Genomic DNA, 20495 nt, shown 5'->3' on the forward strand with positions numbered 1-20495 from the left:
ATGCTGAGTATAGTAGAAGGCCTCCTCCTTTTTGTAGCAGTTAGTGAGTCAGTATTGGGGGTTTTAGGCAATGGGTTTATTGGACTAGTAAACTGCATTAACTGTGTGAAAAATAAGAAGATCTCTACACTCAGCCTTATTCTCACTGGCTTAGCCTCTTCCAGATTTTGCCTGATATGGATAATAACTACAGATGCATATGTGAGATTGTTTTCTCCAGATATGTATTTGTCTGGTGATCTAAGTCAATATATAGCTTACTTATGGATAATTATGAATCAATCAAGTGTCTGGTTTGCCACCAGCCTCAGCATCTTCTACTTCCTGAAGATAGCCAACTTTTCCCACTGCATTTTTCTCTGGCTGAAGGGTCACATCAATAAGATCCTTCTTCTTCTAATGGGATGTTTGCCCATTTCATGGTTATTTACTTTTCCAAACATTACAATGCCTTTTATTAATAATATTATGAAGAACAGAAACACAACCGGGTTGATCACCATGCAGAAAAGTGAATACTTTATAAATCAGATTTTGTTCAGTATTGGAACACTCCTTGTCTTTATACTGTGCCTGATTACATGTTTCTTATTAATCACTTCCCTTTGGAAGCACAACAGGAGGATGCAATTGAATGGCACAGGATTCAGAGACCCCAGTAGAGAAGCACATATCAAAGCAATGAAGATCTTGGTGTCTTTTATCATCCTCTTTATCCTGTATTTTGTAGGCACTGCCATACAAATATCAATTGATACTATGCCTAAAAACAAACTGCTGTATATTTTTGGTATGACAACCACTATCCTCTATCCCTGTGGACACTCATTTATCCTAATTCTTGGAAACAGCAAGCTTAAGCAAGCCTCTCTGAGGGTACTGAAGCTATTAAAGTGCTAGGAGAAAGAAAAACTTCTTAGAACTCCATGACAGGCTTGGGGAGAAATGGATACCGCAAAAAGTAGCCTAGTAATGAAATTACTCAAGCTCTGTTTCTCTTACACTGCTTTCTCGCAGTGTTTTAAACTGTGTTATTGGACATAACTAAAATTTTACAAAAAGATTTTGACTATGTCTCAGGTAATGTCACTTTTCAATGAGATTTTAATCCCATACACCAATTGAGTGGCTCAGGTACTTTCCTTCCCTTGCAGTGGTTTCTCCCACCCCAACCCAAGGCCAAAAATAGCTTGGAGACTATTGACTATAAAGATGTCATTGGTGGCTAAGCCTCTAAACAAAATTTATCTTTGTATTTTAATTGAATTCCCTGAAGCATTGATAGTTCTTCACACACACACACACACACACAAAGAAATATTATTATTGTATTATTTCTCTTATTTATTTCAATGCCTGCATTTTTCTAGATTTGTCAAGTAAGAAGTTCAAATTTCCTCCTGTGTCCTTTTGACGTGGCCCCATTCTTCATGTTTCCTTACGTTCTCACAAACCAAAACTTTTCAGACTTGCTTTGTGTTTTCCTCATCCAGCCTTGGGTTCACTATTTATCCAAGAAATCTTCATTTATTTGAGGGAAAAAGAGTATTTGAAAACCAAGATTTGGTTGGATATGAACATTACACCCCCCTACTTACTTCTTTCTCTCTCTGCCTCTATGTATCTCTCTATTTGTAATGTATGATGTGTCTATGTTTATGTCTCTAATTGCAATTCAAAACTACAGTCTTCCTTTTTGCCATGTTGCAAATCCTCTCTTTAACCATGAAAAACATGGATCTTGCTTTGTTCAGTTTATATAGTCATTTATTCAGTCCTAATATACACTGAGGGCTTTCCTGGTAGCTCATTTGGTAAAGAATCCACCTGCAATGTGGGAGACTTGGGTTCAATCCCTGAGTTGGAAAGATCCCCTGGAGAAGGGAAAGGCTACCCACTCCAGTATTCTAGGGCTTCCCTTTTGGCTCAGCTAGTAAAGAATCCACCTGTAGTGTGAGAGACCTGGGTTGGAGAAGGGAAAGACTACCCAATCCAGTATTGAGAAACTTTATTTTGGGGGGCTCCAAAATCACTGCAGATGGTGACTGCAGCCATGAAATTAAAAGACGCTTGCTCCTTGGAAGAAAAGCTATGACCAACCTAGACAGCATATTAAAAGCAGAGACATTACTTTGCCAACGAACATCCATCTAGTCAAAGCTATGGTTTTTCCAGTAGTCGTGTATGGATGTGAGAGCTGGACCAAAAAGAAAGCCGAGCACCAAAAAATTGATGCTTAAGAACAGTGGAGTTGGAGAAGAATCTTGAGAGTCCCTTGGACTTCAAGGATATCCAACAAGTCAATCCTAAAGGAAATCAGTCCTGAGTATTCATTGGAAGAACTGATGCTGAAGCTGAAACTCCAATACTTTGGCCACCTGATGTAAAGAACTGATTCATTGGGAAAGACCCTGATGCTCAGAAAAATTAAAGGTGGAAGGAGAAGGGGACGACAGAGAATGAGATGGTTGGATGGCATCACTGACTTGATGGACATGAGTTTGAGTAGGCTCTGAGAGTTGGTGATGGACAGAGAAGGCTGTCATGCTGCAGTCCATGGCGTCGAAAAGAGCCAGACATGACTGAGCGACTGGACTGAGTTGAACTGAATATTCACTGAGTATTTCCCTGGTGTCTCAGGCAATAGAGTCTGCCTGCAATACAGGAAACCTGGGTTTAATTCCTGGGTCAGGAAAATCCCCTGGAGAAGGAAATGGCAAGCCACTCTAGTATTCTTGCCTGGAAATTCCCATGGATGGAGGAGCCTGGCAGGCTATAGTCCATGAAGTCGCAAAGAGTTGGACACAACTGAGCTACTTTCACTTTCTTCTTTCTAATACACACTGAAGTTAGTTTCAGACTTGCTAACTCATACCACTTCTAGAAGGAAGAGAAAAGGGGAAAAAAGGAAGAGAGAGAGGGAAAGAAAGGATGAAAAAAGAAAGAAGGAATGAAGGGAGAAAGGAAAGAAGAAGAGAGAAGGTGGGGAGGAAAGGAAGTAAGGAAGGGAGGAAGAAGACACTATTAACTACAGACAAGTACTTTATTGCAGCTCATATATGACTATCAGTTCAGTTCAGCTTCCCTGGTGGCTCAGACGGTAAGGCGTATTGCCTGCAGTGCAGGAGAGGGGAAGATCCCCTGGAGAAGGGAAAGGCAACCCCTCAAGTATTCTCGCCTGGAAAATCCCATGGACAGAGGAACCTGGTAGGCTACAGTCCATGGAATAACAAAGAGTTGGACATGACTGAGCAACTTCATTTTCTTTCTTTTCTTTCAGTTCAGTTCAGCCGCTCAGTTGTGTCCAACTCTTTGCGACCCCATGGACTGCAGGAAGCCAGGCTTCCCACTCCATCACCAACTCCCAGAGCTTGCTCAAACTCATGTCCATTGAGTCAATGATGCCATCCAACCATCTCATCCTCTGTCATCCCCTTCTCCCGCCCTCAAATCAAAAGATCCCTCAATCAGGGTCTTTTCCAATGAGTCATTTCTTCACATCAGGTTGACAAAGAATTGGAGTTTCAGTTTCAGCTTCAGCATCAGTCCTTCCAACGAATATTCAAGACCTATTTCTTTAAAATTGACTGGTTGGATCTCCTTGCAGTCCAAGGGACTCTCAAGAGTCTTCTCTAAAAAGAAAAAAAGAGTCTTCTCCAAGACCATAGTTCAAAAGCATCAGTTCTTTGGCACTCAGCTTTCTTTATAGTCCAACTGTCACAGACATACATGACTACTGGAAAAACCATAGCTTTGACTAGATGGACCTTTGCTGGCAAATTAATGTCTCTGCTTTTTAATATGCTTTTTAATATATGACTGTATCAGGGCACAAACTCAAAATACTACTGTGTTCCAAAGTTACTTTGGTAAGTTCTCTTTCTTTCCCTTTAGCATTTATATTCATTTCAAAAAGTGAGATTTGTTTCTTAATGAGTCTGTTTTAGGTTTTTTCCCCAGCCTTTATTTTATATGTTTAATGTAAAATATTATCATCATTTCAAATGTCAAAATTACACAAAAAGCAAAATGAGAATATATCCTTCACTCCCATAACTTCCATCTCATTTTGAATATTTCCCTATAAATTATCAATCTCATTCATTTCTGCATTTTTCCTCCTAATTTTATTTTTGAAAAAATAAACAAGCATGTGCATATTAATTTTTTCCATATTCCTTATAGAAAGGATAGTTTGCACAATGCTTTTATCACATATAAGAAATCACTGCATCCAATTGTGAAATTATTTCTCATACTTTTTCACATCTTTTTAGTACTCTATTGTCTGAATGTACCAGAGTTGATCCAACAGGTTTTGTGTATATATTCGTTTCTGATATCTTGCAGCTACAAACAATAGTACTATGAGTAATCTTGTAGATGTATATTTATTGATTCTGACACCCAATTCTGATGTATGGGAGTCTTCCCAACCTCACCAAGCAATTATCTCAACTCTGACCTTACCTACCTGAAGATGGCATCAGATTCCATAGGTTAAGGGCTCAGTCCCACAAGACTACCCCCACTTCAGATGCCAGTTGTAAGCTCAGGTTGTTACATGTGCTTTTGATTTATTGGCTCTAAATTGGAGATTCCAACAAACTCCTGCTTGAATTAGATTAATTTGCTAGATTGGCTCACAAAACTCAGAAGGTGTGTGTACTCAGTAGATTACTGGTTTATTACAAAGAATATTAAAGGAAGTGTATCAGTAAGCAATGAAGAGAATCAACTCTGCTCTATCCCCTTATGGAGATTCGTGGTGGTCCTGACACTAGCATGAGAGCTGCCTGGAAAAATTTTATGGAAGACTTGATTATGGAATGAGGATTTAAGACGACTAAAATTACTTTATGAAGAAAAAATAGTCATGCTAAATGTGAAAATATTGAACAAGAATCCTAGCAGATCACAGCAAGGAAGGAAGAAAGACAAAAATGAACAGAGTTTGAGATGTCAGTCTCATGAGGATTGCTTTTGAAAGAGGAGAGAAACAAAGAATGGAAAAATGCCCTAGAGAAGCTGAGTGGCTAAAGAAAAAAGAAGAAGGGGACATTTAAGATTATGCAAGAGAAATAAAAAACTGAATAATGCACAGCTTATTCACCCTACGGCCAGAAGACAGGCTTCCATGGCTGCACAGTATAGCAGTGAGAATAAATGAGCTACAATTATATGTAAACATATAGATGAATCTTGCAAACTGGATGTGAATGAAAGAAACTAAATTTATGTTCTCTGTGAGTTTGTACATATAAGTACAAAAAACTGGGAGACTGTGAGGTTGTAACTAGGAGTAGCTTGAGGTTGTCTTCTGGGGAGTTGATTATGTCTGTTTCTTGGTCTGGGGTATGTTATAGGAATGTATGCAGTTAGTAAAAATTCATGAAGCTTTTCAAGTAAAATTTCATTGTTTTAACTAAAAAGTGTTTGTTAATAATTTTTTCAATAATAGAAACATCTGTATTAGTTTTCCAGGACTGCTGTAAGAAATTATCACAAATTTGTTGCCTTCAAAAAACAGAAATTTATTCCTCACAGTTCTGGAGTCTAGAAGTCTGAAATGAAGGGATCAGTAGGAATACACTCTCTCTGAAGACCCTATAGAATTCTTTCTTGGCTCTTCCATCTTCTGGTATCCCCTGATAGTCCTTTAATGGTAGAAATAGTAACCCCTGTTCCTGCCTCCTGCTGCTCATGGCCTTCTTCTCTCTGTATGTTGATTCTTCCTCTCTCCTAAGGACAACCAGTCATAATATTTAGATTCCACTCGAATCCTACATTTGCATAGACCCCTTTTCCAAATAAGAACGCATTTACAGATACCAGGAGTTAGCTCTTGGTTATACCTTTCGGCATGAGACGCAATTCAACCTACTCTGTCACCCTAATAAACGTTGGAGGTTTATAAGGAAGGAGCGAATGGGGCCAGTAGTTTCCTGTTTGAAGTTTGCTTCCAGCTTCCAAAATTCTAATCTACTCAGATGTGACCTGAGAATGTTGTCAACTTGGAACATCAGTGAGGCCAGGATAGGCCATAGAAGAAAATATCCCTAGAGAGACAAGACTGTCTACTATTATATGCTTTAGGTATAAGATCCTAGTCAGCTTGGAAATTTTCCTTTCCAAAGTAGATTTTTAAAGGCTGAGATTTGGTTACCATGAAAATGCGGTCTACTTTGCATGAAATTTCTGTTCCTGGTAAAATGGAAATCCTATTTATGCTAAATATGTGACATTTGCATCTTAGTTTGGGTGGTAACACTGAAAATGAGCTTTCTTTGAAAAGAAGATAGAGAAAATCTAAGGACTTTTTAAACAATGTATAGAACTATTTTCTTACTTATGCTCTCTGTTGGATAAGGTTAGTTTAATCAATAATTCTAGATGATTGCAAAATATAATATGTTCTCATTTATATTAATTTTATATACTGCATGAAGTTTCCACAGATAAAAATAATTACTCATTAACTGTTAATATTCCTAAGGCTTAGGAAACATCATGCTTTATTACATTCAGCATGAACTGGTACCTGGAAATATGTACATATTAGCAATATTGGGGGGAAATATATTAATTAGGAAGCTTTTGACTATAAAAATTCTTATATCAAACTAGTGTTAACTATAAGGAAATTATCTCATCTACCTAGGCATCTGAAGGAGAGAATGTTCGAGTCTATCACCAAGGACTCAGGTTATTTACTTCTGTATTGTGTTGACCTTGAAGGTCTTCCCTAGAGCTCCTTTCTTGGGAGGTTACAATATAATTGCCAATGGCAAATGAATCTGTTTTCTTACTCACACACTGCTGGAGACAGAAATCTTATTTAAACCAAGAATAATAGCTTCTTCATTCGGGGTATCATAATCATCCAGGGCCTTATTCTGCACTTGGATCGGGAACCTGATGCCAGAAGAATATAACTTGGCCCCTGTCTTTCTGCCTCTGGGAAGTGTATGTTTAAATTTTTGCCCACTTCTTAAGCAAGTTTCTTATCTACTTTGTGTTTAGCATTATGATTTCTTTATATATTCTGGAAGATTTTCTTTTATTAGATATGTCTTTTGCAAATATTTTCTCCCTATCTCTGGCTTGTCTTTTCCTTCTCTTGACAGTGTCTTTTGCAAAGCAGAAATTTTTTATTTTAATGAAGTCTAGATTATCAATTAATTCTTTCATAGATTTTGCCTGTGGTGTTTTTATCCAAAAAGTGATTGTCATTCCCAAGATCAACTAGATTTTCTACTATGTTATCTACTATGAATTTTGTAGCTTTTTGGTTATATGTTGGTCTATGATGTGCTTTAAATTAATATTTGTAAATAATATAAGGTATGTGCCTAATTTTACTTTTTGCATGTGGATGTCTGATTGTTCTAGCACTGCTTGTTGTAAAGACTGTTCCATTGTATTGCTTTTGCTCTTTTGTTAAAGGACAATTGATGTATGTACTTATGTGGGTCTATTTATGGGCTCTCTATTCTGTTCCATTTAGATGTCTGTTTTTAGCTAATATCACATTGTCTTGTTTAAGTCTTGACCTCAGCAAGTGTCAATTCTCTGACTTTATTCTTCTCCCCCAATATTGTGGTTGCTATTTTGGGTCTTTTGACATTTCATATGAACTTTAAATCATCACTACAAACAAAGCTAGTGGCAGTGACGGAATTCCAGTTGAGCTATTTCAAATCCTGAAAGGTGATGCTGTGAAAGTGCTGCACTCAATATGCCAGCAAATTTGGAAAACTCAGCAGTGGCCACAGGACTGGAAAGGGTCAGTTTTCATTCCAGTCCCAAAGAAAGGCAGTGCCAAAGAATGCTCAAACTACCACATAATTGCACTCATCTCACATGCTACTAAAGTAATGCTCAAAATTCTCCAAGCCAGACTTCAGCAATATGTGAACTGTGAACTTCCAGATGTTCAAGCTGGTTTTAGAAAAGGCAACGGAACCAGAGATCAAATTGCCAACATCTGCTGGATCATGGAAAAAGCAAGAGAGTTCCAGAAAAACATCGATTTCTGCTTTATTGACTATGCCAAAGCCTTTGACTGTGTGGATCACAATCAACTGTGGAAAATTCTGAAAGAGATGGGAATACCAGACCACCTGACCTGCCTCTTGAGAAACCTACATGCAGGTCAGGAAGCAACAGTTAGAACTGGATATGGAACAACAGACTGGCTCCAAATAGGAAAAGGAGTCTGTCAAGGCTGTATATTGTCACCCTGCTTATTTAACTTCTATGCAGAGTACATCATGAGAAACGCTGGGCTGGAAGAAGCACAAGCTGGAATCAACATTGCCTGGAGAAATATCAATAACTTCAGATATGCAGATGACACCACCCTTATGGCAGAAAGTGAAGAGGAACTAAAAAGCTTTTTGATGAAAGTGAAAGAGGAGAGTGAAAACGTTGGCTTAAAGCTCAACATTTAGAAAACAAAGATCATGGCATCTGGTCCCATCACTTCATGGGAAATAGATGGGGAAACAGTGGAAACAGTGGCTGACCTTATTTTTCTGGGCTCCAAAATTACTGCAGTTGGTGATTGCAGCCATGAAATTAAAAGACGCTTACTCCTTGGAAGGAAAATTATGACCAACCTAGACAGCATATTAAAAGGCAGAGACACTACTTTGTCAACAGAGGTCCATCTAGTCAAGGCTATGGTTTTTCTAGTGGTCATGTATGGATGTGAGAGTTGGACTGTGAAGAAAGCTGAGTGCTGAAGAATTGATGCTTTTGAACTGTGGTCTTGGAGAAGACTCTTGAGAGTCCCCTGGACTGCAAGGAGATCCAACCAGTCCATCCTAAAGGAGATCAGTCCTGGATGTTCTTTGGAAGGAATGATGCTAAAGGTGAAACTCAAGTCCTTTGGCCACCTCATGCGAAGAGTTGACTCATTGGAAAAGACTCTGATGCTGGGAGGGATTGGGGGCAGGAGGAGAAGGGGATGATAGAGGATGAGATGGCTGGATGGCATCACTGACTCGATGGACATGAGTCTGAGTGAACTCCGGGAGTTGGTGATGGACATGGAGGCCTTGCATGCTGCGATTCATGGGGTCACAAAGAGTCCAACACGACTGAGCGACTGAATTGAATTGAATTGAATGAACTTTATTTATTTATTTTTATTTGTGGAATGGGATTTTTTTAATAATTTTTTTTTACTTTACAATACTGTATTGGTTTTGCCATACATTGACATGAATCCACCACAGGTGTACATGAGTTCCCAACCCTGAACCCCCCTCCCACCACCCTCCCCATATCATCTCTCTGGGTCATCCCAGTGCACCAGCCCCAAACATCCTGTATCCTGTATTGAACCTAGACTAGCGATTCGTTTCTTACATGATAGTATACAAGCTTCAATGCCATTCTCCCAAATCATCCCACCCTCTCTCTCTCCCACAGAGTCCAAAAGTCTGTTCTTTATATCTGTGTCTCTTTTGCTGTCTCGCATACAGGATTATCATTACCATCTTTCTAAATTCCATATGTATGTGTTAGTATGCTGTATTGGTGTTTTTCTTTCTGGCTTACTTTACTCTGTATAATCGGCTCCAGTTTCATCCACCTCATTAGAACTGATTCAAATGTATCCTTTTTAAAATCAATTTTTCAGTATCAACGAGATAACATGCTGTGAATTTGATTGGGATTGCACTGAATCTATAGATCAAGTGGAGAAGAACTGGCATTTTGAAAATACTGAGTCTTCCTATCAATGAACATGGATCATTGTTACAATTATTTAGTTCTTTATTTTCATTTATCAGAGTTTTAGTTTTTCTCATAAAAGTTTTGCACTTATTTTGTTATATTTATACCTATGCACTTCAATTTTTGGATGCTATGGAAATGATATTGTGTTTTTAATCTTAAATTCCTTGTGTCCATTGCTGGTGTATAAGAAAGCAATTGACTTTTTTCTCTTAACTTTATATCTTACTATGTTGCTATAATAATTACGTATTAATTTTAGGAGTTTTTTGATCACCGCTTTTGTATTTTCTACATAGATGTTCATGTCAACTACAGTAAAAGGTAGTTTCATTTCTTCCATCCCAACCGGTATACCTCTTATTTCTCTTTTTTTCTATTGCATTAGCTAGAATTTCCAGTACATGCTGAAAAGGAGTGGTGAGAGAGGTTAACTTTGCCTTGTATCTGATATTGTTAGAAAAACTTTGAATATTTCAGCATTAAGTACAGTTCCAGCTCTAGGTTTGTTATAGTCTTCATCAGGTTGATATTTTCCTCTATTATTAGTTTACTGAGAGTTTGTATCATGAATGAAAGTTGGATTTTATCAAATGAATTTAAGCAGCTTTTGATATATTGTGTGATTTTTGTTTGTTTGTTTGTTGATATGATGAGTTACATTAAATGATTTTCAAATATTGAACCAGTTTGTATACTTAGGCTTAATCCCACTTGTTTGTGCTATACAATTATTTTGTATTCATTGTTGGATTTTATCTGCTAATATGAGGTTGAAATTTTTCACATCTATTGTCATGAGTGATACTGGTCTGTAGTTTTAGCTTCTAGCTTCAGTCTTTGTCTGGGTTTGGTGTTATGGTAAGGCTGACCTTAGACTGAGTTGTAAAATATTCCCTCTGCTTCTGTTTTTTGAAAGAGACTAAAGAGAATTAGTACAATATTTCATAAATGTTTGTTGGAATTTACCAGTAACTCCACCTGTGCCTGGTGTTTTCTGTTTTGGAAGCTTATTGATTAGCTTTTTGATTAAAATAGATTTAGGCCTATTTGCATTACCTATTTCTTCTTGTGTGACTTTTTTCAGTTGTTATTTTTCAAAGAATTGACAGAGTTCATCTAATTTAACAAGTCTGTGGACCAGAAATGTTTGTAATATTCCTTTAAATGTCCATGGGGTCAGTTGTTATACCCCGTTTCACTTCTGGCCCCTTTTTTTCTCAGCATGGGTAAAGGTTAATCATTTTTATTGATCTTCTCAAAGAAGCAGCTTTTATTTCCTCATAGAGATAAAAGAATACTAATTTCAAACATCTCTTCTATACACTATTTTTGCTTTATATATCTAAACTGTTATTAACACAAAATAAATGACAGTGTTAATGCTGACACTGAAAAAGGTGAAGTTCAATTTTTCTTTCTATTCTCTGTGTTTTCTGTAGGCATATGTTTGCCACTCCTATTGTACAATCCAGGGTAACAAATGCAAAATAGTCTCAGGAGGACAAGTAGAATCCATGAAACAGAAACTTTTATTTGCATCTTAACAAATTGAGGAAGGTGTTCAGTCTGGACACACATTCTCTAGACTAGCTAAATTTTATAGACATACCTGGAGGGTTCTCCCTGAAGTTATTTTGGATTCCATCACAAGGCAGTAATGGGGGCACTTGCAATTCTTTATTAATGAAAGAGAAGAAAATCATTCTCCCATCAAGCAGCAGTATATGCCTCCCTCATTCTGCAGCAGGTAATTTAAGATTGATGGAACAGAAGTAATATTAGGGACTGGCATATATGCTGAGAAGGCCTCCTCATTTTTGTAGCAGTTAGTGAGTCAGTACTGGGGGTTTTAGGCGATGGATTTATTGGACTTGCATACTTCATTGAATGTGTGAAGAACAAGAAGTTTTCTATCAGCTTTATTCTCATGGGCTTAGCTACTTCCAGAATTTGCCTGATAGGGTTAACAACTACAGATGGATTTGTGAAGACTTTTTTCTCCAGAAATGTATTCCTGTGGTTACCTAATTCACTGTATTACTTACTCATGGATAATTCTGAGTCCATCAAGTGTCTTTTTTTGCCACTAGCCTCAGCATCTTCTATTTCCTGAAGATAGCCAATTTTTCCCACCGCATTTTTCTCTGGTTGAGGAGTGATATCAAAAGGGTTCTTCTCCTTCTGATGGGATACTTGCTTATTTCACGGTTAGTTACTTTTCCACTAACTATGAAGATAATTAGTGATACTAGAGCAAAGAATAGAAGCGTAATCTTTTCAGTTGAAGTGCATAAAGGGGAATTCTTTAGAAACCAGATTTTGCTCAATCTTGGAACCCTTCCCATCTTCATACTATGCCTGATTACATGTATCTTATTGCTCATTTCCCTTTGGAGGCACAACCAGAGGATGCTATTGAATACCACAGGATTCAGAGACCCCAGCACAGAAGCACATATCAAAGCAATGAAAGTTGTGATATCTTTTATCATCCTTTTATCTTGAATTTTATAAGCATTATCATAGAAATATCATGCACCTAGAGCCAGACATTCTGGAATGTAAAGTCAAGTGGGCCTTAGAAAGCATCACTATGAACAAAGCTAGTGGGGGTGATGGAATTCCAGTTGAGCTATTTCAATTCCTGAAAGATGATGCTGTGAAAGTGCTGCACTCACTATGCCAGCAAATTTGGAAAACTCAGCAGTGGCCACAGGACTGGAAAAGGTCAGTTTTCATTCCAATCCCAAAGAAAGGCAATGCCAAAGACTGCTCAAACTACTGCACAATTGCACTCATCTCATACACTAGTAAAGTAATGCTCAAAATTCTCCAAGCCAGGCTTCAGCAATACATGTACCGTGAACTTCCAGATGTTCAAGCTGGTTTTAGAAAAGGCAGAGGAACCAGAGATCAAATTGTGAACATCCGCTGGATCATTGAAAAAGCAAGAGAGTTCCAGAAAAACATCTATTTCTGCTTTATTGACTATGCCAAAGCCTTTGACTGTGTGGATCACAAGAAACTGTGGAAAATTCTGAAAGAGATGGGAATACCAGACCACCTGACCTGCCCTATGGGTAGTACTACATAATCCCAAATATATACGTACACAAGTATATTATTAGAAATTCTCAGAACCAAAAAACCTCCACATTCTCCTTTCATTCAGTGTCATGGTTGAGAGATAAGGTCCCCTAATTTTAACCTTTTGCTGAGCGTATATTATTTTCTTGTTTGCCCGTTAACAGATTTCTTTTCAAGGGTCCTGGCTTATGGATAGGCCCCAATCTTGATTCTAGTCTTGTAGAGGCCAAAACTAGTTACCTCATCCTCCATATATACAATACTTTAAAACTTAAGCTCTAATTTAAAACAGATTGCAAATGCTCCAAAGCTCTATTTTAAGTACTTTTTTCCCCCCCCTCTTAAAATGTGTACTTTCCCACCATTTTTGGCATCTGAAGGTTTTTCTTTCACTGACAGGTGGGTCATGAACTTAAAATAATTCTGAAGACTAGTTTTCCCATATTTTTATGTATTCTGGACTGATGGGATTTCTCTAAATGTCTGGTTTGCCAAGTTTTTTTTCTGTTTCAATTTAATTGAGATAATACATTTGCCATATTCTTAAAAATAAAGATTAGTTGTCCTTTCCTAGTTTCATTTTAATTTTTCTTTTTTTTTGTAAATGAATTCAAAGCTATTTATTTTATGCCTATTGATTTAGGTACATTCCACAGCATTGACAAATGGTTCATATATTGTCGTTCAGCACAGAGTCCTGAGATATCCTTTGTAATTTCCTCTTAATTCAAAGATTATTTAACAGAATATTTTTCAGCTTTATGAGCTATGTTAAAGGCAATTTTTCATATTGATATTTCGATTTATTGAATTTGGGTAAGCAGTATATTTACACGATATTTAGCCTAGGATAAGATTCATTTGGCCTAATACAAGATCTATTTTTGTGAATAGTCATGTTTACTTGGAAGAATTTTGATGTTGCTTATGATATCATGCTTATAATATTCATTAGAATATCACTGGATGAATTAGATGAATTGATCTACTAGATTAGATTCATCTAACTTTCATTAGACAAATCATGTTAATGATATTGTATCTCTATATTCATGTCGATTATGAATCAATCTGAAATAGATTATAAATGTACATTCATAACGATTAAATTCTTTCATTTATAGCTGCATTTAACTTGAAACAATGTTGATAGTTATATTTGCTTCCATGCTCTTTAAATTATTATTATTATTGTTATTAAACTCTTTGGTAACTCATGCAGGTTTTTACCTTGAATTTTATTCTTTCCATGTTTTTAACATGTTTTTTCCATGTTAAAAATCTCTAGTTCTTCACTTCACATTTATATATGTATTCACTTCACTTCATATTTATTATGTATTTTCCATCTGTTCGTTTTCAGTGTCTATTTTTTCTTTTATTGTGTCCTGTAGAAAACAAATCTCTGATATTCAATGCTGTAATATTAGAATCTGAAAATTATGATCGAGTAAACATCTTTACACTTATTGTAATTAAATTCATATTAATTTTCTATCTTCTCATTTCTCTTTTTCTATTTCTCATGCTTTCTTCTAGATTTCCCCCTCCTTTGCTCTCTACTCAGTTCAGTTCAGAAACTCAGTCGTGTCCGACTCTTTGTGACCCCATGGACTGCAGCATGCCAGGTTTCCCTGTCCATCACCAACACCTGGAGCTTGCTCAAATTCGTGTCCATCGAGTAGGTGATGCCATCCAACCATCTCATCATTCGTCATCCACTTCTCCTCCTGCCTTCCATCTTGCCCACCCAGCATCAGGGTCTTTTCCAAAGAGTCAGCTCTTTGCATCAGGTGGCCCAAGTATTGGAGTTTCAGCTTCAGCATCAGTCCTTCCATTGAATATACAGGACTGATTTCCTTTAGGTTTGACTTGTTGGATCTCCCTGCAGCCCAAGGGACACTCAAGAGTTTTCTCCAACATCCACAGTTCAGTTCAATTCGCTTAGTCATGTCTAACTCTTTGCAACCCCAACACCACAGTTCAAAAGCATCAGTTCTTTGGTACTCAATTTTCTTTATAGTCCAACTCTCATATTCATACATGGCTCCTGGAAAAACCATACCTTTGGCTAGATGGACCTTTGTCGGCAAGGTAATGTCTCTGCTTTTTAATGTGCTGTCTAGGTTAGTCCTAGCTTTTCTTCTAAGGAGCAAGTGTCTTTTAATTTCATGGCTGCAGTCAGCAGCAGCAGCAGTCACCATCTGCAGTGATTTTGGAGCCCAAGAAAATAAAGTCTCTCACTGTCTCCATTGTTTTCCCATCTATTTGCCACGAAGTGATGGGACTAGATGTCATGATCTTCATTTTTTAAATGCTGAGTTTTAAGCCAACTTTTTCACTCTCCTCTTTCACTTTCATCAATAGGCTCTTTAGTTCTTCTTCCCTTCTGCCATAAGGGTAATGTCATCTCCATATCTGAGGTTATTGATATTTCTCCCTGCAATCTTGATTCCAGCTTGTGCTTCACTATTGATAAAAAATTTTCAGATACTGATTTTAAAATATCACCCTCTTTATTTCAAATAAAATAATAAATTTGGCTTGCTATGTCTACTTCTAGTCCTTCCCATGCCGCATGATTTTATGGTGTGCAGTTCTAAAGTTTTACATTTATGTATTTATTTAAAATATCTTTTTATTGTAGTAAAATATAGACAATGTAACATTTTACACTTTAACATTTTAAGTGTATAATTCTATGTGATATTGTTACATTTACAGTATTGTACAACCATCACCACTGTTTCCAAAACCTCTGTCACCCCAAACAAAACCTCTGTACCCTCTCAGCTGTAACTCTTTATTCTCCATCTCCCAACTTCCTGGAACCTCTAATCTACTTTCTGGCTTTATTAATTGATTTATTCTAGATACTTCATATAAGCAAAATCATATAAAATTTGTTCTTTTATGACTGGCTTCTCTCACTCAGCATAATGTTTTCATGTTATAGCATGTTTTGGATCTTCATTCCTTTTTGTGGCTGGGTAAAATTTCAAAGGTATTCCAAAATACCTTTGGTATTGTGAATATTCTGCAACACATATTAGCGTACAACTGTCTGTGTCCCTATTTTCAGAATATGTCTGAAAGTGGAATTACTGGGTCATGTGGTAATTCCTCGGAGAAGGCAATGGCAACCCACTCCAGTACTCTTGCCTGGAGAACCCCACGGACTGAGGAGCTTGGTAAGCTGCAGTCCATTGGGTTGCTAAGAGTCGGACATGACTGAGCGACTTCACTTTCACTTTTCACTTTCATGCATTGGAGAAGGAAATGGCAACCCACTCCAGTGTTCTTGCCTGGAGAATCCCAGGGACGGAGGAGCCTGGTGCGCTGCTGTCTATAGGGTCGCACAGAGTCGGACACGACTGATGCGACTTAACAGCAGCAGCATGGTAATTCCTATATGAAGCTTTCTATATATATATATATATATATAGTTGATTTACAGTGTTGTGTTAACTTCTGTTCAGCAGCGAAGTGACTCACTTATGTGCTGTGCTCAGTTGTTCAGTCTTTTCCGATGCTGCAACTTCATGGACTGTGTACCCAACCAAGCTCCTCAGTCCATGGAATTCTCCAGGCAAGAATACTGGAGTGGGTTGCCATTTCCTCCTCCAGGGGATCTTCCTGACCCACAGATCAAACCTGTGCCTCCTGCATCTCCTATATTGGCAAGCAGATTCTTTACTACTGTGTCACCAATTATATATGTTCTGTTTTATATTGTTTTCCATTATGGTTTATCCCAGGACATTGAATATGATTCCCTGTGCTATACCAGTAGGACACTGTTGTCCATCCATTCCATGTGGAATAGTTTGCGCCTAGTGACCCTAAACTCTCAGCCCATCTCTCCCTCACCCCTCTCTTCATTAGCAACATATTTAACTTTTTCAGGAACCACCAAACTGTTTTGCCTAGTGGCTGTATCATTTTACATTCTTACATGAATGTATGAGGTTTCAAAGTTCTCCTATTCTCTGCAACATTTGTTATTTTCTAGATTTTTCATTATAAGCATCCTAATGGGTGTGAAGTGATATTCTCATTTTATCAGCATTTCTCCAATGATTAATGCAAAGAAATTGAGGAAAACAATAGAATGGGAAAGACTAGAGATCTCTCCAAGGAAATTAGACAGGCCTAGGGAACATTTCATGCAAAGACAATCCAGATACCAACAATGGTGATCACTCACTTAAAGCCAGACATCCAAGAATATAAAGTGAAAGGGCCTTAAGAAGCATCACTACGAACAAAGCTAGTGGAGGTGAAGAAATTCCAGCTGAGCTATTTCAAGTCCTAAAAGATGATGCTGTTAAAGTACTGCAGTCAATATGCCAGCAAATTTGGAAAACTCAGCAGTGACCACAAGACTGGAAAAGGTCAGTTTTCATTCCAACCCCAAAGAAAAGCAATGCCAAAGAATGCTCAAACTACCGCACATTGCACTCATCTCACATGCTACCATGTAATGTTCAAAATTCTCCAAGCCAGGCTTCAACAGTACATGAACTGAGAAATTCCGGATGTTCAAGCTGGATTTAGAAACGGCAGAAGAACCAGAGATCAAATGGGCAACATTCATTGGATCAACAAAAAAGCAAGAGTTCCAGAAATACATCTACTTCTGCTTCATAGACTATGCCAAAGCCTTTGACTGTGTGAATCACAACAAACTATGGAAAATTCTGAAAGAGATGGGAATACCAGACCACCTGACCTGCCTCCTGAGAAATATGTATGCAGGTCAAGAAGCAACAGTTAGAACTTGACAAGGAACAACAGACCAGTTCCTAACTGGGAAAGGAGTACATCAGGACTGTATATAGTCACCCTGCTTATTTTACTTAAATGAAGAGTACATCATGAGAAACATTGGGCTAAATGAAGCACAAGCTGGAATCACGATTGCCAGGAAAAATATCAATAACCTTAGATACACAGATGACACCCCCCTTATGGCAGAAAGCAAAGAACTGAAGAGCCCCTTGATGAAAGTGAAAGAGGAGAGTGAAAAAGCTGGCTTATATCTCAACATTCAAAAAGCGAAGATAATGGCATCCAGTTGCATCACTTCATGACAAATAGATAGGGAAACAATGGAAACAGTGAGACACTTTATTTTGAGGGGCTCCAAAATCAGCACAGCTGGTGACTGCAGCCATGAAATTAAAAGATGCTTGCTCCTTTGAAGAAAAGCTATGACAAACCTAGACAGCATATTAAAAAGCAGAGACGTTACTTTGCCAACAAAGGTCCATCTAGTCAAAGCTATGGTTTTCCCAGCGGTCATGCGTGGATGTGAGAGTTGAACCATAAAGAAAACTGAGCACTGAAGAAGTGATGCTTTTGAACTGTGGTATTGGAGAAGAATCTTGAGAGTCTCGTGGACTGCAAGATCAAACACGTCAATTTTAAAGGAAATCAGTCCTGAATATTCATTGGAAGGACTAACGCTGAAGCTGAAGCTCCAATACTTTGGCCATCTGATGAGAAGAACTAACTCCTAGGAAAAGACTCTGATGCTGAGAGAGATCAAAGGAAGGAGGAGAAGGGTATGACAGAGGGTGAGATGGTTGGATGGCATCACCGACTCAATGGACATGAGTTTGAACAATCTTTGGGAGTTGGTGATGGACAGGGGGGACTGGCATGCTGCAGTCAGTGGGGTCACAAAGAGTTAGTTAAAAATGAGTGACTGAACTGACTGACTGACATTACCATATGAAAAACAGGGAGTGGGAATTTGCTATATGATCCAGGGAGCTCAGTGCAGTGCTCTGTGACAACCTAGGCGGGTGGGATGGGGTGGGAGATGGGAGGGAGGTTCAAGAGGGAGGAGACATATATGCACCTATGGCTGATTCATGTTGATGTATGGCAGAAACCAATGCAACATTGTAAAGCAATTATCCTCCAGTTAAATAATTTTAGTTTTTTTAAATAAAATTGTGTTTGGAGACTTCCCTGATGGTCTAGTGGTTAAGACACCACACTTCCAATTCATGGGGTGAGGGTTCAGTCCCTGGTCAGGGACCTAAGACTCTATAGGCCTCTCAGTCAAAAAAAACAAAACATAAAACAGAAGTAATATTTTAACAAATTCAATAAAGACTTTTTAAAATTTTAAAGAAATAAAAAATAAAATATCTATGAATGTGTGTGGACACCAAATATTTATATTTTTAGTAGTTTTTAACGTAAGTCTAGCTTTCCTTCCGGTTTGAATGCAAGTACAGTCACAGAAACATTAGCAGTACTTATAGTTTTTCACCTTCAGAAACCACAAATCATTATTGTGATAGTGATGTCATTATTAGGTCAGTAAATTACTAAGTCACATTAAAACTATAAATGCATATATTTGAATCTATCTGGATTCCTTTGAGATTCATATGTTTTAATTTGTTTAAAAACATTACTCTGAGGAAATCATAGCCTTCACCAGACTCCCAAAGTTGTCCAGTAAAACAAAAATTGACTCCAAATTCATTACTTACAAAACAAAAAGAGACTCACAGACTTAGAGAACCAAATTATGGCTGCTGAGCAAAGGGATGGAGGGACAGGATAGTTAGGGAATTTGGGATGGACATGCATGTGCGTGTTAGTCACTCAGTCGTGTCTGATATTCTGTGATTCCATGGACTCCAGCTCTCCAGGCTCCTCTGTCCAAGAGTACTGGAGTTGGTTGCCATTTCCTCCTCCAGGGAATCTTCCCGAGCAAGAGAGTGAACCTGAGTCTCCTGCATTGTGGGCAGATTTTTTACTATTTGGACCACAAGGGAAGCCCAGATGGACATGTACACACTGGTATATTTAAAATGGGTAACCTACAAGGACCTACTGTATCACACATGGAACTCTGCTCAATGTTATATGGCAGCCTGGATGGGAGGAAAGCTGGCGGGATGGGGGCAGGGTGTGGATACATGTATACGTATGGCTAGGCCCCTTTGCTGTTCACCTGAATCTATTACAACAGTGTTAATCAACTATACTCCAATACAAAATAAAAAGATTTGTTTAAAAAGACTCCAAGTTCAAGCAAATAGATAAAATGGGCTGTTAGAAAAATTTATGAGAATATTTTTGCTGATGATTTGCCTAAATTTCAGTGAATATAGTGAGGAGTTTGGAATTGGGTGGAGGATAAAGTCAGCAACTATTCAGAAAATGAGTTCTTGAAATGTGACTAGTAGGGCAACATCCTCTTCTTGCCTTATAAATGTAGAGAGCTTAATGGGCTTCCCTGGTGGCTCAGATGGTAAAGAATCTGCCTGCAATGCAGAGAGCTGTCTTCAATCCCTGGCTTGGAAAGATTCTTTGGAGAAGGGAATGACTGCCCGCTCCAATTATTCTTTTTGAATAACTTTTAAAACTTGAGTGAAATAGATAGGAACATAGATCTTAACTAATAACAAACTTTAGAAGAAAAGAAAACATACTAACTTGAATAAAGGAATAAGTGGACATTGTCAAAAAGTTACAATAAAAAAAATAGCTGTAGGCTCAGATGAAAAACAAATTCTACCAAACTTTTGAAGAGGAGATAGCTTCATCTGAGCCATTCTAGATTATATAAAAGAAAAAACAAACAAAAAAAATTTTGTGAAGCAAGTTTTATGTTGCTACAAGAACCTGTC

At 37.8% G+C, this 20495-nt stretch overlaps 1 protein-coding gene and 1 pseudogene across 1 annotated transcript; both read left to right on the plus strand.

The window, feature by feature from the left end:
* LOC102181009 (taste receptor type 2 member 10-like) lies at window positions 1-900 on the plus strand. Its single transcript, XM_013964194.2, has one exon. It carries the CDS (start codon window positions 1-3, stop codon window positions 898-900), a length of 900 nt encoding a protein of 299 aa, XP_013819648.1.
* Window positions 10973-12255, plus strand: LOC102171041 (annotated as a pseudogene).

Source organism: Capra hircus, chromosome 5 (genome assembly GCF_001704415.2).
Source record: "Capra hircus breed San Clemente chromosome 5, ASM170441v1, whole genome shotgun sequence".
In the NCBI taxonomy this organism is placed as follows: Eukaryota; Metazoa; Chordata; class Mammalia; order Artiodactyla; family Bovidae; genus Capra; species Capra hircus.

Coding starts and splice junctions, on each gene's coding strand:
- LOC102181009 (XM_013964194.2), top strand. CDS start 1: ATGCTGAGTATAGTAGAAGGCCTCCTCCTTTTTGTAGCAGTTAGTGAG.